At 45.8% G+C, this 25,887-nt stretch overlaps 1 protein-coding gene across 2 annotated transcripts in view; it reads right to left on the bottom strand.

Annotated features, from left to right (window-relative positions):
- SEPTIN12 (septin 12) overlaps window positions 1–25,887 on the bottom strand; it is a 552,608-nt gene that overhangs the window by 80,839 nt on the left and 445,882 nt on the right. For both annotated transcript variants that reach the window (XM_069646026.1, XM_069646027.1), the window contains 2 exons: window positions 19,790–19,907; window positions 18,670–18,765 (listed from right to left, as the gene is read on the bottom strand). In XM_069646026.1, the coding sequence (XP_069502127.1) occupies window positions 18,670–18,765; window positions 19,790–19,907 (214 nt within the window). The remainder of the gene's footprint in view (window positions 1–18,669; window positions 18,766–19,789; window positions 19,908–25,887) is intronic.

Raw genomic sequence — 25,887 nt, forward strand, 5'->3', positions numbered from 1 at the left:
AAATATCCTTTAACATTAACATTAACATCAAGGCATTGCATCTCTCATTTGATATTGTTTATTATTTATATCGCGCACCAAACCCTGAGGTCACTGGGCGCTTGAAAAACTTTGAGGTTACATGAGCAGAATCAGTTGCTTTGCACATCTTTGTTGCCTGGTCCCAGAGGCCTTCAGACTTTTTCATTTCTATGCAGAGCTGCTTATCTACATGGTAGGACTATTTTTTATTTGAACCTTCTGATGGCTCTTCTATTGTTACATGTCGGTTCATTGTCCTTGATATGATATGATGTGATATGGCATTTATAATGTGCCCATACACAAGTGTTTAAAGGTGCAACAAAGCAAGGGAGTGGGACAGAGGGAGGACAAGGACAGCGATCTTACTAGGCCACGTGACATTTAGATCGCGCAAGTGCAGGGGAGAGGGGGGGGGGGGGGAGGTGCCAGTGGCATGGGAGGAGGGGCAAGTGCTGTACACGGAATCACACAACAGTACGTTTGTCCATCAGGTGGCAAGGGCAGGTGTAAGTGCAGACAGTGGGTGTCCAATAAGTGCAGGTAAGGGGACTGTAGGTTTGCAGCTACAGACCCAAGTGCAAGGGTTGCCAGGAGGCAGTGCAGACTGCAGATGGGCGGGCAGGGACCTGGGCCCGAATTCAGAGGGTAGCCAGGTGACCAGTGCAGTATCAGTCAGGAGATCAGCAGGGGAGAGGAAGAGAGAAGGCAGAAGCAAAGAGGAAGGTCTTGAGGTGCTTCCCGAACCGGAGATGGTTCTCCTCAAGTTTCAGAGAGGCAGGGAGGCTGTTCCAGAGGGAGCCCCAGCCGAAGAAAGAGATCTGCCACCAACTGGTTGCTTGGAGAAGTGACTGACCCTGAGGAAGTTGGAGGTGGAGGAGCAAAGAGCTCGAGAAGGAAGGTATTTCCAAAAAGAGGGTTGAAGTTATAGAGGACCCAGGCCCCAGAAGCCCTTGTGGACAACACAGAGGGTCTTGAACTTTATCCTTGCAGCCACTAGGAGCCAATGAAGAGATTTCAGTGCTTGAGAGATACAATCCCAGGGCTTTGTTTGGCAAGATTGTATGTAGTAACCCTGTGGGAGACTACACCAGCCTTGTCATCTTGGCAATATGTAACCCAACCTTTGCTATAGGCCTGTACTACACAAGTTGGTGGAGTGACTGAGCAGCCAGGCTAATCTCAAGAGGGGTCAATGTGAGCTGTAGAGGTGCAACATAGAGATTCACAGTGACAGGTATTCAAATAACACTTATACTCAAGGTTTCTTATTAAAATAATTATTTATTAATTTAACAGATTTTGTTAGGCAAGATTGTATGCAGTATCCTTTTGGTGCACTACAATAACCTTGACCTCCTGGCAATAGGGACCCAGCCTTTGGTACATGTCTGAAATACACAGGTTGGTAGTGTGGCTGGGCAGCCAGGATTATATCAAGAGGGGGCAATGTGAGCAGTAATGTTGTGACACAGAGTTTCACAATACAGTTATCCAAATAAACTCTTACACTCAAGGTTTCTCGATAAAACAATTATTAATTAGTTTCACAGTCAGTTATATAAGCCTTCTTCAGAAGGGAGCAATACATGTAACAATTACAATACACTTCAAAACACACTCTGTTTCTCTAAATCAGATGATACCCATTGGGGATGGCACACAGACACTTCCTACACCCTCATGTGACTTAAATAGCAAGCACACTGTGGACATTGATTTATCACCGGTACATTTAGAGCAATACTGAGTTTGGTGTAAAAGATAGAAGAAAGGAATAAAACAAAGGTTAACAAATAATTCACAAACAGGTAAGTACTTTTAAAAGCTTCCAAAGTCAAATAAGTTTAACCCTTTCCTGGGGAAAAGATAACGCACAGAGTCAAAGGTAAGAAGAGTCTCTCAGGGAGTCAGGACAGCCAATGTTAATTGCACAATGTCTAGGGAAGCTGAAGATTTTCTGTGGAGGTAGGTAAAAAGTATTGCTTGTTTTTAGAAATGCTTGTAGAGAAATAGAACACTTAATGGGCCACACGCTAGGAGGCTTGTGAGGGGTAAAGCTATAGCAACACTGCAAGTTAACAAGGACAGGTCTCAACTGAGAGCAAGTAAGGCTACAGAACAAGAGGTAAGTTTTCTTACACTTTACAGTACCTCTGGTTAGAAAAATTGGTTTCAGCTGGCTTCTGTTCAGGGGTGGACTGGCCTTTAGGGAACTCTGGAGATTTCCCGGTGGGCCTCTGCACCCTGGGCCTCTTTTCTGTGGTATTTCCAAATGTTCTCATAGGAAAAGCATTGGGCTTGCTGAAAATGTGTCATATGGGGCCACTTTGAACTTTATTTCCAGGGCCTCTTTTGGTCCCCAGTAATTATTTCCAGGGCCTCTTTTAGTTCCCAGTCCAGCCCTGCTTCTGTTCCTGTACAGCTCTGCATATGCTGTTGTTCCTGAACCTCAGTTGTGGGGACAAGAGGGAGGACGTCTGGGGACTCCTGCTCTGCAATGGGAATGTCAGCGGCAGCAATGGGCAAACTTCAATTCAGTGGTTCTTCAGTGTTTCAGCTCCTCGCGTCTGACATCAAATAGCAACACAGCGGTTCTCGGATACCACTCTGGACTTTCCTTGCATCTGGGGTCCAGCACTCTGTTGAGGTGGTTCAGGCTTGGTCAGTCCTGCTTCAGGGAAGCCCGGAGGATCTTCCTGGCGCTTGGGTCCAATTTAAAAGCAACACACACAATCTGGTGTTCCTCTCCCTGGCACTTCGGTTCCAGCAGCAGTGGAAGTACAGCCAGCTCCGAGATGATGTCCAGACAGGCTTACTTTGGAGTTAATTAGTCCCACCATCTCAAAGGGAGAAGTCGTCCTTGCAGGGCTTCTCTAGTCCAGGCGAATTCGGAGCTTCAGCACAGCAGCAGGGCTTCACCGGGCAAACTAACTGCCCGGGAGTTGCAGCAGGCGCCTCTTCCAAGTTCTTCTTCGGATTCCTTCGTCCAGTGGTCGACTCTGCCTTTCAAGCCAAAAACCCTCGGCTTTTATGCAGGTTTCTCCCATTCATTGAAGCCTAGCTGTCAATCACACAGCAGGGTGGCTGTCCTTGCCAGGCAGACAGCTGGCCAATCACCTTTTGGTGCATTCCGGTAACCAAGGGGATTAAGCACAGGGAGTTTCGGGCACCTTCCTTAATGCCTGCCCCTGTCAGACATACTGGAGCCAGAGGCAGGCTTCACTCGTGAATCCCACCAAAGACAAAATGACCAAAGTGACCAAACCTGATTTGGCACGCAGAGTAAATCTCAAGAAGGACCTTTCCAACAAGAAATGGTGAAAAAAGAGTGGGACCGTTTTGACGAAATTGGCACCCATGGGTGCCTTACTGTCGCTGTGAAAGCAGCCCACGGTAAAAACACACAATGGTAGTTAAAAGTAAACCGCTGCCACCAGCCATTAATTGTAGAAAGGGTAACATAAAATTGTTACATGAGAAACTAGACAAAAGGGATACTAAGTAACTCCTCCAGCACCCTATGGTAAGATAGTGTGTGCTGGGTCTAGAAAGTTACAGAATGTAAGTAAAGTCAATTTCACTTCACTGCTCTTGGAAACCGTAGTTTCACCAAGAGAAGGTATTTAAACCTTTGGAAAATCTAAGAGACTTTGTTAGGTAAGATTTTCACAGAACTGGTAAATCTTCCTGACCTGGGTCAATTCCAGAACTTTTTGCTTTACAAGTACGATATTTTTCCTTAATACCCCAGTGAGTGGGAACCTTTTTCCACAGAATCTTTAACTCTTTTTATGGGTGCCATTTTTTTGACTCTCCATAGTGTCTTTTCAAAGTTATCCTCTTTAACAACCTGTTGGCAATAAGTGCCTGTTGTTGCTGGGTTTCCCTAGGGGCTCCCCTTTTAACTTTCTTTTGCTAAACTTGAGAGAACTACAGTTCCCAAGGGTAGAAAGGATCTTTGGATCCCTTTAACATTTTATTCTGTTACACCAGCACACTCCACCTTAAGTGGAGTGCTGGGGAGATAAAATGTATCCCCTTTCACATTAAAACGGTAACAATTCTGTTACAGGGACAAGCTTACCTTCAATGGCTGGTGGCAGTGATACCTTGTATTAATTTGGTGAACCTTTACCGCGGGCTGTGTTCACAGCTGCAGTAAAGGCACATAAGGGTGCTCATTTTACCAAAATGGCCCCTGTCTTTTTTTTGTGCCATTTTAGTGTTTTTTGTAGTTTCTTGTTCCTTCCCCTGACATCCAGGGTAGGAAGTTCCTTTGTGTGATTTCTATCTTTGGCGGGAGACCCCTGGACTCCCTTCCCAGGCTCCAGTCTGTCTGTGAGGGCCGGAAAAGAGGGAGGAGTCCAAAACTCCACAGCCCTTTGTCTTCCTCCTTGCCTGAATGGGGACAAATCCCAGTGGGGGGCTGGCTGTCCTGATTGGACAACCAGACCGCCCCTTGTTGTAAAATGCGGGGAGAGAATGCAGAGATTGTCCTGTAGTTCCTGATAAATACTGTGAACCTGGAAGCTGAAGAGAAGTCAACCACTGGAACCGGATCTGAAGAGGATGATGAAGGAAAAGCGGCTGGAACAATTTCCAGGGAGCGGAGAGCCTGCTGTGTAACCAGAGTCTGCTGTAGCCCTTCCTTCCTATCAAAATGGGGACTCCGAAAATGACGACCATGACCCAGAGCCTAGTGAGAACCACTAGACTCAAGAACACCTGCATTTTGTGCCATCCCACTTGTTGTTGTGACCTTGCGTTGCTGCAATGCCCCAATACCCTGGGACCTCAAGCCATTGTGTAGTGCATGGTCTTCTGAATTACGAATCTCACTGAAACTTTGTGGGCATGCTGGTAGATCTCCAGGCACACAAATCAAGTCTGAAAAGTCCCCTCGACAGAGTGCTGAACCTTTGTAACGATGAGAATTCAACCGCGGTTTTCTGTCTCCTTCTGTGCTCCTTAAAAAGTGCCAAATCTGCAGAACCACATTCAACCACAAGGAAAACCTTGCCTAGAGCCTTCTTCATCGATCCCTGCTGCAAAGTCCCTTCTGAGATCTTGTTTTCAGTCACCAAAACACAGAATCCACTGACCGGGTATTTGGCTGCTGACCTTGAAGTCCTCCTGCTGCAAAATCTTCTTCAATGCTGAGGTACTGTGTTGGCTTGGGTATGTACTTACCTTAAGTCTCTTGGGATTTCCGTGTAGCTGTGGGGTGTTTTCTGTGATGTGGAGGCCTTTGATCCAGTGCACCCAGTTCCACTGCTAGAATCCTGCTAGGGTGTCTTCTGCGAAGCCCCTGGACCCTCCTCTAACTCTAAAGTAAAGTACTCACTTGTTTGCCCAGTTTTCCTAAAGGAACTCTGACTTTTGCTACTAAAGAACCTATTCTGACACTGCCTGTTGGTCACTAGTCCTAGTGACCCCCCTTCTTCCACTGAGAACACTCATGCTCCAAGAATAAGGGAAAGACTTTGAAGGGATTGGGCCTTTTGCCTAGAAAAGAAATAAGTGCTTAAAAGTTACTTACTATCCACTGTAATTTAATAAACGCAAGGTCAATGTCCAAACTTTCAACCGAAACATACGACCTCCTATCTGACAGAGGTATCGACATCCTATTTGTAACGGAAACATGGTTAGACGACAATTACAAGATCACCCTCAACAACTGCCTGCCTGAAAACTTCAAATGCATCCAAGCAAACAGAGAAAATAAAAGAGGGGCTAGAGGGGCTGGCAAACATCCACAAGGAACACCTGGCTATCAAACAGGAAGACCCACTAAACATCGATAAATGTGAATCCTTACTACTACGCCTATCAGTAAACCCCGAAACAAACCTGAAATTCATACTGATATACAGACCACCAACCTATGATGTATCCGTCGTAGACATCTTCACGGAAGCAATCACCATCCTAGCCATCAAGCACAATCATCTGATCATCCTCTGAGATTTTAACATCTGGTTCGATGAAGAAACCATGACCACACAAAAATCTTTAACCACCCAACAAGCAGCAATGAATCTACAAAAACTAGTCAAAGGAGCGACAAACCCGGCAGGGCATACACTTGATGCAATCTTCGCCAATAAAAAACTCATTACCACGGCACCCCCAATTCAAATACTCTGGAGCGACTACCTCATCATTCCATTCATAATCACGATGGCCCTTCCAATAAACAAGCAACAAGACAGACCACCGATCACCATGAAAAGAAACTGGAGAACCATCAAAAATTCAAAACTAACTGAACTCCTGGAACTCAGCAAACCACAAGCAACAATTATGGAAGAAGCTGACCTGGCCAAAAAAGTAGCTCTACTCCACACCTGGATCGCAACAACCCTAGATGACATTGCAAAAGAAAAACCTTTCACCCCCTCATGGTTCACCCCACTACTCAGTGCCATGAAAAGAAAAAAAAACGAAAACTAGAATCAGAATGGAGGATCAACAACAACGCAGCAAACAAACTGAAATTTCTGCAATAGATCCGCTCATACAAAAAGGAAATACAAAAAGTGAAGGGGAAACACTACGATAACCGAATCTTCAAAGCACCAAACACCCAAAAACAAATCTTCAAAATCATAAATGAAATAAAAAACCCACCTGGATGCAACAACATGCCAATTCCATCGTTGAAACTATGCAATGACCTAGGAGACCACTTAAAAAATAAAATCATTACCATCTAACAAACCATACAAAACAGACCACACAATCCCACTACACACCCCACCTATCCTCACGAGGAACATCCGAACAAACTACAAAGCTTTCCAGAAATATTAGTGGAGACCTTCGTCAAACTGGTAAATCAAAGCAACAAATCAGGCTCTCCCGAAGACCCCTGCCCCCGACATATATAAATCTATTCTCATACAAGGAACTCCCATGGAATACAATAGGAATGTCCTCAATCTTTCGATCGCAACAGGTAAAGTACCACAGGCCTTCAATATCAGCATGCACAAGGCTGCTACTCAAAGACACAGCCGGAAACGTAAAGGACTTATCCAGCTGAAGACCCATCTCCAATATCCCATACAGAGCCAAACTGCTAGAAACGCACGTCTACAAAACAACTCAAGAATTCATAGAAGAGCACTGCCTACTAGACCAGGCACAGGTTGGCTTCGGGCCAATGAGAGGAACGGAATCAGCTCTCCTCTCTATATGAGACGACCTAAAAACAAACGCAGACTCGGACAACAATACTGCCTTAATACTTCTAGACCTATCCGCAGCATTTGACACAGTCAACCACGACATCCTCACAACGAGATTAGAAAGACTGGGAATAACAGACACTGCCCTATTATGGATCAAATCCTTCCTAACAAACAGAATGGAAACGGTATGGATGAAACCGTTCAAGTCCAACCCAAGAGACTCCACATGCGGAGTACCACAAGGATCATCTTTCTCCCCGCTCTTATTCAACATCTACTACTAATCAAAATCATCAAAAGACACAGCCTCACCTGCTACAACTATGCCGATGGCACACAAATAATCTTCCAAATACAAGACTTGCCTTAGTGATATATTCAAATGGATGAACTTGAACCGCCTCACAATGAACCCAGGCAAAACAGAGATAATGATCGTCACAAAAAACGGAGGAGACACCAACTATGTCCCTTGGCCAAAAGAACTCGGTACGACCCCAGTTCCCTCGTCGATTGTAAAAAACCTGGGGGTCCTGATGGACAACAAGCACACTCTAGAGCCACAAGTAAACGCTCTACTCAAGAAATGCTCCTGCGAGTGGCAAAAAGGATCATACCATTCCTATCCTTCACCAACAAAACACCATCATAGCTCTCGTCATGTCCAGAGTAGATTATGCCAATAGCCTATACCTGGGTATGCCTGAACCACTACTAAAAAAACTACAACGAATACAAAATGCAGCAGCCAGACTCCTTCTCAAACTACCCCGAAGAGAACACATCACACCCGCACTAAAATATTACACTGGCTACCAATAAAACAGTGAATAAAATTAAAATCAATGTGCATCACGTACAGTGCAATACACAACCAAGACGCCAAATTCCTCAGGGATAAATTACGCCTACATCAGTCAACAAGAACGCACAGATCAAGCAACTACATCCGCATGGAACCAAAACCCTACATTAAAAGAAAACTTGGAGGATCCTCTTTCTCTCACCAGGCTCCGAAAACCTGGAATGACCTACCAAACGATATACGGAACACAAGAAACCACCTACTATTCAGGAAACTGCTCAAATCCTGGCTCTTCAATCCGTAACCAAAGACCACCCACAAGAACACACACACCGCTAAAACAACGATGAATGTAGAAACCAATCCCGGTTCCCAACAAGCAATCAAATACAAGCAGAGCCTAGGGAACGCATTCCACAACATATCATATGGCACAATGAGAGATACTCACGAGAAGAGGACAGTGAAGACTGAAGACCTAGTCAGAACCGTGGAAACTCACAAGCGACACACTTGGAACTGTGAATGGTGGCATGTGCCATGTTTGGATGAGAACGAGAATGTTGGCCTGTGCAGCATCTCATTTGGATGGTGGCTGTTTGGCAGGTGCCATGCCTGCATGTAGTTTTAAGGGTTGACAAGCGACACATTTAGAGTTGTGAGTGGTGGCATGTGCAGCGTTGGATGGAATGGTGAATGTTATCAGACGCCACACTGGGCTGGAGCTGTGGTTGCTCGACTGCGCCGCATAATGATGGATCTATTAATATTAGCAAGTGCATTAAATGCATTGTGATGCCTAGCCCTCTCCCACATTAGGCAGGACTCCCAAGTCTGTCAGTTATATGCTGAAGCCCACCTACTGTGGAGCCTAGAACTTTCTCCCACTATGCAGGACTGTCGTATCTGAGGATAGCCTCCGTCTTTGCATGCTGTAGTTTATTGTGAAGTCCAGACCTCTTCACGAAATGAAAGGGCACTCGAACCTAGGTGCCGTATACACACATGTCCATTGTATGCTGAAACAGAACCTACTGTGGGACCAAGGCCTCTCCATGAAGGACCCGTGAAATCAAGGCATTTAAGCATACTGTGAAGATTAGTTCCAAATCATATAACCCACTAACCAAAAAGCTCAAACTCTGCATACTTAACTCACTCAAAAAACTCACACAACCACCTCTCGCACCGCAAGCCGCATGCACTTCACCACACTGGAACAACACATAGCCGCACCAACAGGACACGAGGACTGACATCGATCCGATATTCACACCAAAATGCAGCACACATTGTATACCGAGGCGAAGCTGCCAGTGGGGTTGAAGTATCGGGATATTGGCAATCACTACACTATCTGAGCTGTGGACATTGGCAGGTGCACTAGCCGTACGAGTAGGAAGGTAAAACAGATAGCGCTGCCAGGGAGGCTGGGGGAGGAGGGACCCGATGTGAAAGGGACCTTGAAGGCCGGATGGACCCAGATCAGAACTGAGGCACAGGGGTGCTCCCGAACCCCACCTGGGGAGATTATGTAAGCCCAGCGCCTCAATTCAGGATAAAGATGCCAACTAACCAATCGCACTAACAATTCCCCCCTCTGCATACACCTCTCAAACTCCAAACCAAACACAACCACAAACCTACAGCACAACAAACCGCACAAACTTCACTACATTGCAACAACAAAACAAAAACACACTTAGACTCGCACAGCAGTACACGACGACTACCGGTCGAAAACACCCCAGGCCTAGCTAACGGACCCACTGGGCTGAGGCTGCCAACAGCACATCACTGCTCTCTTGCACTTTTCCAACTTCTTCCCACTAACCCTCCATCCCTTCCCAGGGGACTACTCCGGTGGTGATAGTGCGCGGTACACATGTCCTGTAACATTAACATTAACAGTACACCACCCTTCTCACTCTCCTACTCCCTCTTCGCCTTACTAACCCATCCAGCCTTCTCGTTTGCAGATGCGCCAGAGTTCCTGGGGACCAACTCTGTTGGTGACAGTGCGCGGTACAAATACCTTTAATATTTAACATTTAACTTACTTGTAAAGAGTTGTTTGGTAACTATAACTCTAAGAGTGAACAGTTACAAAATGTTTTACATTGGATGTGTGAAGCACTATTCTTAAAAGTATGATTAACATCTTTTCTTCCTTAGAAACTGTTTTGCCAGTCTAATAGAAAGAAGATGTGAAGGTATATTACTCTCCTGTGATTAGGTTGGGTCTCTTCCCAAACGCAAAGTGTTGGTTTCACCAGATTATTCCTGCAGGGTAATTGTATGAGTGTCCTCCAACTGTTGGTATCACCAGATTAGTCCTTTGAGGATAATTGTATGAGTTTCCCCCAACTAGGTCTTGCTTCCCCTGACTTGCTGTTAGCCTGTCCAGAATAAGTCTGTATTAGGCTGTTGCCTACCTAGAATAACTTTGAGTCATTCAGTAAAGTGTGACATTAGGGTTTTCATTCCCTGTGCTATCTAACCTAGAGTCTGTGGTTCCAACTGTCCCTGATAAGTCACACTTTAGGTATCCTTATAGCTGGCAAAGATCTAACCTGGACTGCTTGTGAGATATAAAAAGTACATGGGTTTTACTTACCTTGAGTTTGATGTGTGGTATCCCAGAAATAAGTTACAAGAGTTACTGCTTACCTGAATCTGGGGTTCCCTGATTTCAAAAGCACCTGTAATTTAATATTACATCCTTAGGTTTTACACACCTAGTATAACTGTGTGTTATCACAAAAGTAGTTATAGGTTTTTACTGTACGTGGAATAAGTGTTCCACTAGTCACAAAAGTCTATTGTCCAGTTTACTGATTAAGTGATTTGTACTGAGAGTCATTGGGCCTCATGACGACCCTTGCGGTCCGGAAATAACGGTGGCGGTAAACCCGCCGCCACCGTTGTTTCCGGACCGCCTGATCCCGACCCCTGCAGGCGGGAGGTGATGTTCCCGCCAGGTCTGACCTGGCGGGTTTAACACCGCCCGCCTGCAGGCGGACGAGGAAACACCGGCAGCATTACAAGATGCTGCCGGTGTTTCCATGATCCCGATTCCCATTGAGTCCCATAGGACTCAATGGGAATGGGGATTTACACCATTCCGCCTCCGTGATTCCCGGAAAGCCGGGGTTGTGATGCCCCGGTAATTCCGGGAATCACGGAGGCGGAATGGTAATACGAGTCCGGCGTTAACCAGGCGGTTTTACCGCCTCGGTTAACGCCGGACTCGTAATGAGGCCCATTGTACAACTGGGAGGGTTTACTGCCCTTGCATTACTGAATGTAATATGAAAAGAACCATTGGTTTTTACTCCCCAAGAATAGGTGTGACCTATACTGAATGTGTATGAAAAAGATTTGACTTCTCTAGAACTACTGTTAGGTATTTCAAATAAGGTTTATACTTGGGTCTGTGTACCGTCAAGTATAGTGTTGTGTTTTATTTAAGCCTTTCCGCCCGCCAGGTCTGTAATGACCCGGTAATTGCGCATTCGTGGGCGCCGGAAAAATTCGCAAGTTTGGCGGCAGCCTGCCGGTTTTACCGGCAAGGCTACCGCCAAACTTGTAATGAGGCCCAATGTGTTAGTGCTTATTTACCCCTAGATTTATCTCAGCCTACTTGTATTTAAATAATTCCTTTACTTTTACAATACAAAGTGTTACAGTGTTTCTTTGGACCATTTGTATTACAATTTCATTTGTACTGATTCTACAGCCCTCTCTTCCTCCTCAGCTAAGCCTGTTTGCTCTGTCTGCGCTACCATGTACTTAGGTGGTACAGCCTTATACTAAGAGTGGAGTCTTGTACTGCCTCAATTGAATGGTTTTACTAAGCCCTTGGTTGGACTTCAGAAAAACTGTCCTAACAGCCATCCCTGTGCCACTGCACTGAAGGTGCTGTGTGTCTCAATGTAAAAATGATGCCTATGGAGTTTGTCAGACTCCAAAGTCAAAAGAAACACAGAGAATAAATCACAATAAAAATATATGAGAGATAGAAAGTCCTAAAGTCCAGCAAAAAGAGCTGGGGGTCTCTAAGGTAGAAGGGGATTGGCACATTTCTGAGAATTCTCCCTAACAGTTTTAAAATAACTGGAAAAGTGGGTGGGCAAAACAAACCAAAGGTAGAACGATGCGCTTGCACCATAAATTAGGTAAACGGGGGGCTGCAGTGGACTGGATGTTGAGGATACATTGCCCAGGTATACCACTGTGAAATACGAAACAAAGAAGGGGGGTTTTCCAGTCTTGCTGCGCCGACACCAAAAGATACTACAAACTGCTACAATTGCAGGTTTATTGTGGTTTGAAAACAGCCTAACACGTGTTTCGAGCGATTCTTGCTCTTCATCTGAGGCTTAAGGTTGTTTAGTGGAAACCTTGGCTTGCAAGTATTATTTCTCATTAATTCTATGGCTTCGCTGTTGCGGAAATCTCTTCAGTGAAGAGGAGAGGGGCTCGTTCCGTTCCCTCATTTTAGACCAGTGGGTCTAAACTCTTCACTGAAGAGATTTCCGCAACAGCGAAGCCATAGAATTAATAAGAAATAATACTTGCAAGCCAAGGTTTCGTCTAAACAACCTTAAGCCTCAGATGAAGAGCAAGAATCGCTCGAAACACGTGTTAGGCTGTTTTCAAACCACAATAAACCTGCAATTGTAGCAGTTTGTAGTATCTTTTGGTGTCGGCGCAGCAAGACTGGAAAACCCCCCTTCTTTGTTCAGTTTTAAAATAAGCCTTCTTTAGAAAGGGCAATATGCAACAATAAAATACACTTCAAAAATACACTCCTTCAGTTTCCGTTAAGTAGATACTTTTTTGGGATGTCACAGACACACTTCCTAAAACTTTAGGTGACTTCAATTGCTAGGACACTGTGGACATTGATATATCACTTTAACACTTAAATGTACTACTGAGATTGTGGAAAAAGGAAACGGTTAGGGAAGGAAACAAAGCTTAAAGAGTTCTATGAACAGGTAAGTACTTTACAATCCCCCAATGAAGTATAGGTTAACCCTTCCCCAGCTATACAAGTGACTTTTTGGAGGGACGAATACACACAAAGTCAGAGGGTAAGAATAGTCTGCAGGTAGACAGGACAGCCAATGTCAATTGAACAAAGTATAGGGGAGCTGAGGCACTTCTTGAAGATAGCACAAATGTCTTGCACAATGTTATAGAGTGACAAAGCAAAGATACAAACAACTCTGCAAAGGGCAGAAAATGCAAGTCTCCAGTGAGAGCAAGCAAGCTACACACACCAAGAGGTAAGTACCCCTAGTTAGACCGTACCTTAGGGCTGAAGAAAAGGGTCCAGCTTGCTTCTGTTCCTGATTTAGTCCTGCAGATCCCGTGTTCCTGGGCCTCAGTCATGGGGACAAGAGGGAGGACGTCTGGGGACTCCTGCACTACGGCTTGAAGGTCGGTGGCAGCAATTGGCTTACTCCAGATCAGCGGCCCTTCGCGGCTTCAGCTACTTGTCAATAGCACCACTGCGGTTCTTGGACACCTTACGGGCTCCCCTTGCTTCTGGGGTTGAGCACTCTGTTGAGGTGGCTCAGGCTTGGGTCATCCTGCTTCGAGGGAGCCCTTAGGATCTTCCTGGAGCTCGGGTCCTGCTTACAGACTATCACTTGTTCCTGGTGTTCCTGTCTCATGGCACCCGGTTCCAGCAGCAGCGAAGAAGTACAGCCAGCAGGGAGAGAGGTTCCAATCAAGTTCATCTTAGGTCAGTTGGTCTCACCAACCCAAGGGAAGAAGTTGTCAGTTCCGAGCATCTCCAGTCGATACGAAAATTGAAACTTCAGCTCTGCTGTTGGGCTTCACCGGGCAAACCAACAGTCCAGGAGGGTGCAGCAATCTTCTCTTTCAGTTTCTTCTTTGGTTCCCTCGTCCAGTGGTCGACTCTGCCTTCCTTGCAAAAGACCTCAGCGTTTATGTAGGTTTCTCCCATTCATTCACAGCCTAGCTGTCATTCACACAGCAAGGTGGCTGTCCTTCAGGGACAGCCAGCCAGCCAGCCAATCACCTTTGGGTTAATTTAATTCCTGTAACGAAGGAGCCTAAGCACAGGGAGTTTTGGGAACCTCCCTCGCTTCCTGCCCTGCCAGACTCTCTGGAGCCAGAGGCAGGCTTCACCCATGAATCCCACCAAAGACAAAACGAACAAAGGGACCAAACCTAGTTTGGCGCGCAGAGTAAATCTCAAGAAGGACCTCACAAACAAGAAATGGCAAAAGAAGACCGGTCCATTTTGACAAAATGGGCACCCAGGGGTGCAATACTGCAGCTGAGGATTCAGCCTGCATAAAAAAACACACAATGGTAGGAATCTTAAACCACTTCCACCAGCCATTAGATGTAGTGAGGGTAACATAAAAAATGTTACATGAAAAGATGGACAAAGGGGATACTAAGTAACCACCCCCAGCACTCCACCTAAGAGTGTGTGTGCTGGGTCTACAACGAGAAAAAGGTCAACTTCACTTTACTACTCCTGGAAACAGTAGTTTATGCAAGAGAAGGTATTTAAACCTTAACAGAAATCCAAGGGACTTCTCTGTGACACTGCACTGAAATGGGAATTCTTCCTAACAGGCTTGAGGTCAAGGAGAAGTCTTGCAGTCCTGTTCTGGATGAGTTGCCGAGGGCGGAGAGTAGAAGCAGGCAGATCTAGAAAGAGGCTGTTGCAGTAGTTTAGCCTAGAGTGAACCAGAGCTCTAGAGACAGTGAGCTTCTGTGGGAAAAAGAGGAAAGGAAGAATACCTCTGAGGAGGTGCAGTTGGTAGTTTGACTTCTTAGAGAAGTCAGAGATGTTGGGAGAAAAGGAGAGTGTGGAGTCGAAGAGGACCCGAAGGTTCTTATCCCCACGGGTGGGAGCTGGAAGAGTGCCAAGGGAGGCCAGCCAGAGAGTGACAGGGAAGGAATGTGCAGGTGTGCCAATGAGGGGGATCTCCGTCTTACTGCCATTAAGGCAGAGATCAATGCCGGCACACCACTCCTGGATTTCAGACAGATAGTCAGAGATGAGAGAGGGAGAGGAGGTGGCAGAGGGGAGCCCGAAAACGAGCTGTGTGTCATCTGCATAGTACTGAAAGTTGGAGCAGAGATGTGGTGGGCGAGAGGTGCCAGGTACTGGTTGAAAAGCCAGCGAGAGAGGTTAGACCCATGGGGAACACCACAGGTAGAGAGTGAGATAGAGGAAAGGAAGAACCCAAGTTGGACCTGGGATGTTCGTCGGAGAGGAAAGAGGTCAGCCAGGCAAAGGCCTGATCGGTGATACCCAGGTTATCACAGAGACGGTTGAGCAGGATGGCATGGTTGACCATGTCAAAGGTAGAAGAGAGATCGAGTAGGATGAGGATAGAGTGGAGAGGGGAGATTAGAATCAAGGTTAGAGAGAAGGTCTTCATGGATGTTTAAGAGAGCAGTTTCCGTGCTTCTGGCTGCTATAAAGCCAGACGATGGTCATGGAGACAACCGACAGATTCAGTGTGAAGATTAAGCTGGGAGATGGCCAGCTTTTCCAGGGTTTTGCCCAGGAAAGGAGTGATGGAGATCGGGCAATAGTTAGCAGAGCAGGAGGGGTTGGTTGAGGGTTTCTTGAGAAGAGAGTGCACAAGAGTGATTCAGGGGGAAGGGAAGGCTCCAGTGGCGAAGGAGTGATTGCAGAAGTCGGCGAAGGCAGGAGCGAGGGTGTCAATGTGGTCCTTGATGGTTTTGGAAGAACAGGGAAGAACCTGTTTTGATGAGACTTTCATAGATCAGACTTGTTTAGAAACCTCGCCAGGGGAGAACAGAGGAAAGGAAGAGAAAGAGGGAGGAGAGGTGGCTGCAAGGGGGCCCGAGGTAGCGGAGGAAGTTGCGGGAGGAGGAGGGGTGGATGAGAGGGTGGACAGGATGTCCTGGATTTTAGAGATGAAATGAGAGACCAGGGCGGTGCAGAGGGCCTGGGAGGGGACAGGAGAAGTAGAGACTGCATCAGGCTTGGCCAGCTCCTTGCAGATTTTAAAGAGTTCAGCTGAGTTGTTAGATGCAGCAGAGACGTGAGCTTGGATGTGGGATCTCTTCTTAGTGCGTACAGAAAGCCGGTATTGCTTTTGGAGCAGGTGACAGGCCAGTTTGACAGAGGATGCACAAGATGCCAGCCATTTCCTCTCAGCCACCGTACACCTGTGTTTAAGGTTGACGAGGTCAAAGTCGTACCAGGAGTTAAACTTGGCTTGGGGCTTCAAGTGAATCCTCATTACAGGGGCAAAAACATCGAGAGTGTCAGAGATAGCAGAGTGGAGCATGGAAAGGGCTGTGTCAGGATTTGAGTCAGCCAGAGGTGGAGGAGGGGGAGAGAACGTGGCGGCAAAAGCCTCAACTGACACAAGCTTCATGGGTCGGATGACCGAGAAGGTAGGTGGCAGTGCTGGAGTTGGCTTGGCCTGAGGGGTAGGGAGGGTGAGATGGGAGGAATGGAGAGAGTGGTCACTCCAGGAGATAGGATTGGTGAGAGGGTAAGAGAGGGGGAGGTCTGAGGAGATCAGAACATCCAGAGTGTGCCCTGCAGAGTGAGTTGGGCCAAAGGGAAGAATGGAAAGAGAGAGAGTCGCAGAGGTCGCGAAAGAGTCCAGAGGAGGGACTGGCAGCATCCAGATGGATGTTTAAGTCTCCAAGGAGGGGGAGTTGGGTAGTGGAGGCCAGGAGAGAGGAGGAGAGGTCCGCCGACTCAGAGAGAATGGAGGTGATCTGACCAGCTGGATAGTAGCCATGGTGAGAGAGTGGCCAGGAGAGAGAGAAAGCCTACAGACAAGGCATTCAAAAGAGGAGTAGGCTTGCTTAGGAATGACAGAGACAGGAATACATCTCCAGGAAGATTAAGGCTACACCCCCACCGGGAACGGTTGGATCTGAGCACGGAGAGAATCTTGTAGCCATCAGGGAGGAGAGTGTCAAAGCTTGTGAAAGAGCTGGCCGTGAACCATGTCTCAGTGAGACCGAGGACATCAAGGTCAAGTTCTTCCAGGAGGCGGCAGATGTCAGAGGAGTGTTTGACAGCTGAGCAAGAGTTTAGAGTGGCAATGTGGTGACAGTTGCCAACCTTGAAAGTCTTCCGGGGAAGGGTACAGATCAGCGGTATGCCCCGCGGTAGTATAGGAGGAGCCCCAGGGAGGGCAGAAGAGGATGGTGGAGAGGGCAAGGTAGCCAAGGAGGAGGCAGAGGGGGGAGGCAAGGAAACCGAAGAAGTGAGAGGAGGACAGCGGGAGAAGAAAGGAAATTGGTGAGGTGCAGGAACCATCTATCAAAGACGAGAAGGTTAGCCTTGGACCAAGACAGTGCCACTCAGGTAGACATTAATGATGAACTTAGAGCAGTGGAAGGGGCCAGGATGGCCTCCCACCGGGGGCCACCATTAATGGTAGAAGAGGAGAAAGGAGCGAGCACAGAGACCATATGAGGAGTCCATAGGTCTGGCAAAGGAACGACAAAGAGGATGCAGTGAGGGTCTGTTTGGAGGAAGCACTGGTATATTTATCAGCGATAGGGAGGCCTAGGTTGGAGACCAGGATATCTTTTTTGATCCTGTAGAGTATTAAGCGATCCTCAAGGCCATCTGTGTCATTAGACCTTTCCTGGTCAATTTGGCCATGTATACATATATTGAAATACATAGATGAAATGTGCTCTTCAAGATAACACAATGCATTGTATGACAACACACTATATGACTTACATGACTCTAGTGCATTATTAGAAAGCTCTGACACAATTTCTATTCTACCTCATTGTCCTTGCGTGTTTCCTGGGCCTAATGATGCTTTCTAATCCTTCTGTCTATCATATAATATCTATTATTTGTGGAACTGTGTCATATCCTTTGAATTTATCTGATGATTTTCCCAGTACAGTGAGACTAGACACCGGCCCGGCAAGGGGACATATAATGCAAGGTATCATTGACATGCCTATCAAATGTGCATATGTTGTGTATGTTATTTATTGTGCATGTGATTGTACAGTATTGCAGAGCCCCAATAAAAGACAGTAACTTTGGGATTGACACTCATTTATACTTGCCTCCCGCTTCACCTTTGTGGTGCTGCCCTACATAGAATATGTTGGAGTTGCAAGACGAATTCAGCTCAGCTGTCACACATTCACTGAAATAGCAATTCACACTATACCAGAATACTCTACATACTCCAGCCAATATGATGTCAGAACAATATTCCTCTCTGCCAATAATTGACATTGATCTGTAATGTAGTCACATGCAATGTTATGTTTACATTTATTTTGGTTTATTTTTATGTATGTTCAGACTACGGTCTTTCAAAGTGTCACACATCCCAAAGCGCTTCCAAAGCCATAACCAGGGAAGTGAGGAGCTTTACAAATATCAATAAGCAGAATGTAACATTGAGGAAACCTTGCTTGCATTGCTCCAGATAAGAATTTGCAGTACGAGCAATGGTGTGAGGTTTCTCACATCGAGAACTGCAGGATTGATTCAATGTGTAAACTGACCCTAAGTGAAAAGGTGCAAGGGCAGCCCTAAACCGACAGTTGAGGACTTTCATCTCACACTGCCCTCCCTCTGTCTTGAGAACACTATCTCTCTCAACTCACCCGAATCTGGTCATTTAGCATGGTCTCCTCCGGGTCCTCATCCAGTTCTCGCTGCGGGTAGATGCTGATCTCATGAGTCACCAGATCTTGCCGAATCTGTGGGGCCAACACACAATGTTTGTTAGTCATACATTGATAATATCTGTCTAACAATGCTCCCACTTTCTCCATCTTGTGGATGTGTTTTTCCTCTATCTTTACATTGTATCACTCCAGGCCCTTATCTTTTGTCTTACCCTGATCTTCTGTTTTGTTCTAACACACATTGCTTTGCCATTTTGCCCCTAATGTGATTCAGCTTCTCTACCCTCTACTAGAATCAGCTTTCGTTGTACCAGAGAGAATCTACTTTGGGAATAGAGTACCTGAAATGTACCTCAATTTGCCCTTTTTTGCCCCGGTAGTTGATATGTCAAACCCCAAACCATGGAAATGATAAATTGTCCATTATCTTTCAGTGAGAATAATACATTGAACCAATATTCTGAGCTGTCGAAGTTTGTCCTGCTATGTCGTACTAGTAAGTGCTGGATTTCCTTGCCCCTGCACGTGTCTCCATGCTACAATTTTGTTAATTTGGGTGTCTGGAGTCTGGATTATAGGTCACTATCTCCTGTCTCCTTACAGGTGTGGCCATGGCATGTCCTATCGCCCTGTTATTTTGTCCCTCTCTTGCCTTATACACACTCTCTTGAACTCTGTACATTCCACTTATAAGCATTTCAAGTAGTTTCACTAAATAAAACTGGGTAGCAACTTTCACTACCTGCCCCTTTATGCATAGAGATGCCTCTCCAGAACCCTAAACTCAGCATGACATATCTCAGCACCTGCACTATATTTTCTCTCGTCCAGAGCGGTCACTCCCGGCATGTTGGACTTTACCTAGCATGTCTCTATCCCTTCACCCTTTGCTTCTTGATGCTAAGAGCAGCCTCCGACATCTCTAGCTCCTCCTGGTACATTTCACACTCATTATGCCTAAACAAGCAATATGAATTCTGAGCTTCGCGGGGTATCGCCCCCTCTCGCATCATCCTCACAGAAGTTCATCATGCACCCCAAGACTCAACTGCTACACTTCCACCCCATGCCATATATCCCGCCCTGCCAGACTCACCCGTGCTTTGAATTCCTCACGTTCCTCCAGCGTTAGTGTGTCAGATTTGGCAATCACAGGAACCACATTCACCACCTTTCCCAGGCGCTTCATGAATTCGACGTCCAGTGGCCTCAACCTGTGGGTGAACAAAAGCGCAGAGAAACGGTGAGGGGATAGATGTTGCCTGGTCCTTGCAACGCCCTTCCCTGCATTTGGACATGGTATCGTTCTTTATTGCTCTTTTACATAAAGAGATTATTGTATGTCGCAGCACAGTTGTTTATCTGACTGGCTCCATGTTAAGGGTTGTTAATGTGAACTTCGTAAGAATTTCTGTAGCCTTTTTTGCGCATATGGATTTTTTCTTTTTCTGAACCATGTTTTTTGATTTTAGTTCAAATTTCCATGCCTAATTCATGACAGGTAGGTTTGGCAATGTAATGAAGAATGCTTTCGTGATGTTCCGTTCTTTTTTATGGCAAAGGCCAGACTCTGTTTTCTTTAAAAGTGTCTGGAAGACTGTGATAGGGCCAATGCGTTTGTCTAGTCCGCGAGACAATGCAGGGCAACACAGGTTCGAATCCCGATCCTGCGTTTATTATAAAAGAAAAATTATAATTATAATAATTGTTCCTACAAACCTATTGTAAACATCTTTAAAACATCATCCTTGATGGTAACTGTTTCTTTTTTAACAACTTTATTTAAAGTCGGTTGCAACAGAGTATTTACAGAAACCTGTGACAAGCCAATGTTGAGGTTGTATCATAATTACCAACCCCCCACCACTTCCCCTTGGTGGCAAATGTTTATTGTTGATCCTTTGACATGGAAATGGTTACATTATTTGTAAAAGTAGCCAAGAACATGCATGTTTTCTGTTTCGAAATTTAAAAACCCAACTAAGTAAGAAATAATCTCACTTTTATTTGTAAGTACAGTCCCTGTACTTAAAGGCAAGACTGTGAAGACTTGCTTTAATTCTTACAGAATGGGCACTATTTTTATTGCTGTTGTTATAATGTGTAGAAAATATCATTTTAGAGCCTAAAGCAAACAATGTTATTGTAACTGTGTATTACCAGGTGGGAGTACCGGTTACAGAGATTTTTCCAGAGCCCTCTGCTGGGGAGTGGGCAAGCAACTGTCCTAATTAAACGATAGTGTTGCGAACAAATGACAGACCAACGTTTCTTTGGCTAGCAATGGCAGAGCAGTCAGGATGCACTCAAGGGAGAGGTGAAGGCTGGTGGATAGGTGCAGTGTGGCGAAATGACTACTGCTCTGCAGGAGTACATGGATGAGTAGTGGCTAAACCAACTATTCAGTCCAAACACTAATACAAACCAACACCAATCTCAATCATAAACGTGAAACAGGCTCAGTCAGAGAAATACTGCTTTTGCATTTCATGGTAATGTGGGCTGAGCGCATGCTATACTCTTAATAGGGGTGTGAAGGGGACAGCAGTAGCAAGCCAAACAGCAACAGTACACAGACTGTAAAATAAAAGAATGTCTAATCAAATAAAATATACATACTTTAATAGAACACCACTCAATGATGAAATAACTAACCTAAAAACACTAACAATAACCCACACCTGTGGAAAGAACACAGAAAATGCAGAACATATATGTGATCTCACTCTGGGTAATGGAGCGGGACTTGGGGGACCAGGCAAGCAATTGCAGCAATTTCACTATTCATAGGATATGTATTTTAAGAAAAGGGTAGAGATGGGGGCTTGAAAGTCACTATGGACCTAAAAGAGGACATGTGGACAGGGCCTCTTCACAGCACCGTATTATTATCTTCTGAGGCAGCAATTCAGCATTGGGGGTTGTGAGCTGGTCGGTGAGTTGGTTGACTGGATTCAACGTGCAGTGTGGTCTAAACAGCAACTGTACAGGGCAAAAAGAAGCTTAGGACCGGCAGGCGATGACTCAGTCGATGTAGCACAATCGGTTTATTTCTGGAATCGGGGGCCCAGCACTGTCCCTTTAAGTCTGGGTTGCTAGGATGCCAAATCCAGGGCCTTCATGGGCAAAGTAAGGGCTTGTTTTACACTCCCATTCCAGGGAGCTTGGCTGTCACCCATGTGGCCTCCTTCACCTTTAGTTAGCAGGAGCCTGGTTCCAGTGCAGTCAGCCCTTGAGACCCTAGTTCACACCAGTTCTACCCCGTCCCAAGGAATGATAAAGTGACAGATTTCTCCTCTGCTTCGGATGCACCTGTCTTTACCCCTCTTGCAGAGGACTTTGGAATGAACTGCACTCCCAACAGTGTTCCAGAGATATCGTTTTTGGTGCCCAGGAAAGAATCAAGGAAGGAGTGAGAGAACCAGTCCTTATTATGATAAAAGGTCTCAGGGGATTGGTCAATTCCACTGCAAATCTTTGAACTTTGGTCAAACAACCCATATCCTGATTAACAGCACATTTAATCCTCACTGACTCTGAGCCTTTTTTCCTTGTCCCAGTACCATAGGCATTATGGGTACTGAAGTCCATAGTGAATTGTACAGCAGCAACATTAGTTTGTTGTATTTTATAATACATTATCAATGCTTTAGGAAGAATGGGGGAATCAGTAGATAAAGAGTGTTAGGTAAGATTGTGTGCAAACCCTTTGGGAGACTACAGCAGCCTTGTTCTCCTGGCAATAGGTAACCCAACCTTTGGTATAAGTCTGTACTACACAGGTTGATAGCGTGTTGCTGAGCAGCCAGGCTTATCTCAAGAGGGATCAATGTGAGCTGTCGGGTTGTAACACAGAGTTTCACAGTGACAGTTATTCAAATAAACACTTACACTCAAGGTTTCTTGATTAAACAATTACTAATTTATTTAACAGTCAGTTATGTAAGCCTTCTTCAGAAGGGAGTAAAACATGTAACAATTATAATACACTTCAAAACACACTCTTGGGCTGTCATTACGACTTTGGCAGTAGCCAAAATCGGGTCCGAGTTCCCAGAATGGGGAATTACCGGGCCATTCCGAGTTCGGAGGGCCCGGTAATTCCTCCCTTCAGGAACCCGGGCCCGGACCTTCCCCATTCCCATTCAGCCCCCCGAGGGCTGAATGGGAATGGGAGAGGGAGCAAACAACGGGCCGATTACGAGCGGCCCGTTGTTTGCTCCCTCTTCACTTGAAGGGCCACAAGCTGGGAGGCTTGGGAGGGGCAAAGCTGTAAGCAACTCTGCAAGGTTAACCGAGAGAAGTCTCAGCTGAGAACAAGTAAGGCTACACCACAAGAGCTAAGTCCTCTTAACTTTAAAGTACCTTTGGTTAGAAGAAATGGTTCCAGCTTGCTTCTGTTCCTGTACAGCTCAGCAGATCCTGGTGTTCCTGGGCCTCAGTCGTGGGGACAAGAGGGAGGACATCTAGGGACTCCTGCACTGCAATGGGAAGATCAGCAGCAGCCATGGGCAAACTTCAGTTGAGTGGCACTTTGCGGTTTCAGCTCCTCGCGTCTGACAGCAAATAGCAACACTGCGGTTCTCGGATACCACTTCAAACTTTCCTCTCATTTGGGGTCCAGCGCTCTGTTGAGGTGGCTCAGGCTTAGTCATTCCTGCTTCAGGGAAGTCCGGAGGATCTTCATGGTGCTCGGGTCCGACTTAAAAGTGATCCACTTGGTTTGGTGTTCCTATCCCTGGCACTTTGGTCCCAGCAGCAGCAGCAGCAGTGGAAGTACAGCCAGCTCCGAGAGGATGTCCAAACAAGTTCACTTTGGGGTTAATTGGTTCCACCAACCTAAGGGGAGAAATCGTCCTTGCAGGGCTTCTCTAGTCGAAATGAATTCGGAGCTTTAGCACAGCAGCAGGGCGTCACCGGGCAAACCAACGGCCCAGGAGTTGGAGCAGGCCTCTCTTCCAAGTTCTACTTCGGATTCCTTCGTCCAGTGGCTGACTCTGCCTTCCAAGCCAAAAAGCTTCGCCTTTTATGCAGGTTTCTCACACTCATTCTGGCCTAGCTGTCAATCACACAGCAGGGTGGCTGTCCTCCGAGGACAGCCAGCTTGCCAATCACCTTTGGGTGCATTCCTGTAACCAAGGGGATTAAGCACAGGGAGATTCAGGCACCTCCCCCACTTCCTGCCCCTGCCAGACATACTGGAGCCAGAGGCGGGCTTCACTCGTGAATCCTGCCAAAGGCAATATGAACAAAGAGGCCAAACCTGGTTTGGTGCGCAGAGTAAATCTGAAGAAGGACCTTTCCAACAAGAAATGGTGAAAAAAGAAGACAGGGTCATTTTGACACATTGGCAGTAAAAAGTAAACCACTGCCACCAGCCATTAATTGTAGAAAGGGTAACATAAAAATGTTACATGAGAAACTAGACAAATGGGATACTAAGTAACCCCTCCAGCAGCCTATGATAAGATAGTGTGTGCTGGGTCTAGAAAGTTACAAATTGTAAGTAAAGTAAATTTGACTTCAAAATTTGATTTGGAAACAGTAGATTCATCAAGAGAATGTGTTTAAACCTTTGGGAAATCTAAGAGACTTCCCTGTGCCACTGCACTGACGGTGCTGTGTGTCACAATGCAAACATGAGGCTTATGGAGTTTGTCAGACTCCAGAGTCAAAAGAAACACAGAGTATAAATCACATAAAAAATACATGAGAGAGTGGGAAAAAGTTCTCACTCTCTCCAGGTTAGAAATTAAAAGTTCTAACGTCCAGCAAAAGAGTTGGGGGTCTCTAAGGTAGAGAGGATTTAGCACATTTCTGAGAATTCTCCCTAACAATTGGCCTTTGGCGAACACATTTCCAAGTCATATCTGCCTCCATATTCAATAACAGTGCAGTTAGATTCAGGGCAAGTAGATTTCTTTGCAGAGGTACAGTCAGCTTTCTTATAGTTGCTTAACTTCCCTTTTTTGGGGGTTTGCAGTCTGCACAGCAGCATTTGCCATTGAGAGTTATCATTCTTAGCTGTTGATTAGTGTGTGGAGTGGAGTGGTCTTGGTTTTCTATTACCATCAAAGACGCTTCAGAGGACTGATGAATACCCACATTTGATGGTTGCAGGTTCAGAGGCTCAATTACCACATTCTGTCCTGTATCTGGCAAGCTACTGTCTGTCTGCGAATAACAATCCGCTCTTGATTACCACGTCTCATTGTGTTATTACTGGCTGTATTTGTAACAATTTTAGTTAACAAATTGCATTGCGTTTGCTGCAAACTTTGGCTTGTTTGGCAGATTTTTATAAGCATACTCACTGCTAAAGTGATTGCATTTTCTTGAAGATTATGGTACAGATGGACAAGTTACTTACCAACTGTAACGTTCTTTCGACTGGATGTTCCTCCCACGTATTCCTCATCTTATGATAATTCGTTATCTCCAGCTTTGCTGCTTCGGAAACATTTTTTCCAGGCAGAGGGCGCTGTGCTCGAGGTCGTGGCGTCGATTGTCCCTTGACGGTCTCCGTACCGTGTCGACGTCACTGATGGTATAAGTAGCTCGAGCTGCGCCCGTTGCTCCAGTTCTGTTTTTTCGATAAAAACATATAGGAGGAACACCCAGGCGTGCCCCATGACTGATGCACACTTCGTGAGAGGAAAGTGTAAGAAAACGTAAACTGTACTGCAGGGTAGAATGGGAGGGTCGATGAGGAATACGTGGGAGGAACATCCAGTCGAAAGAACGTTACAGTTGGCAAATAACTTGTTCTTAGAATGGATTGTGTCCTCCCACGTATTCCTCATCTTATGATAGACTCCCATAGCAGTAGTAATTTTGGAGGTGGGAGTATAAGTTTTCAGTTTTCATGGACAGAATGCAGAACTGCCTTGGCAAATAAACCCTCATTAGAGGAGGCAGTATCCAAACAGTAATGTTTTACAAAAGTGTGTATTGTTTTCCAAGTAGCAGCTGAACAAATATCTGCTGCCGGGACTCCCCACTTTAGAGCCGTAGAAGTAGCCATACCCCTTGTAGAATGGGCACGAAGCCCATCTGGTGGGTCTTTTCCTGCTAACCTGTAGCATTCAGTTATGGCTAAGATGATCCAGCGGGATATGGTCTGTTTTGTTACAGATAATCCTAGTGTATGACCAGTATAACCCACAAATAGTTGGTCATCTTGCCTCAATTTAG

Source organism: Ambystoma mexicanum, chromosome 2p (assembly GCF_040938575.1).
Source record: "Ambystoma mexicanum isolate Mex_15411 chromosome 2p, UKY_AmexF1_1, whole genome shotgun sequence".
Lineage (NCBI taxonomy): Eukaryota > Metazoa > Chordata > Amphibia > Caudata > Ambystomatidae > Ambystoma > Ambystoma mexicanum.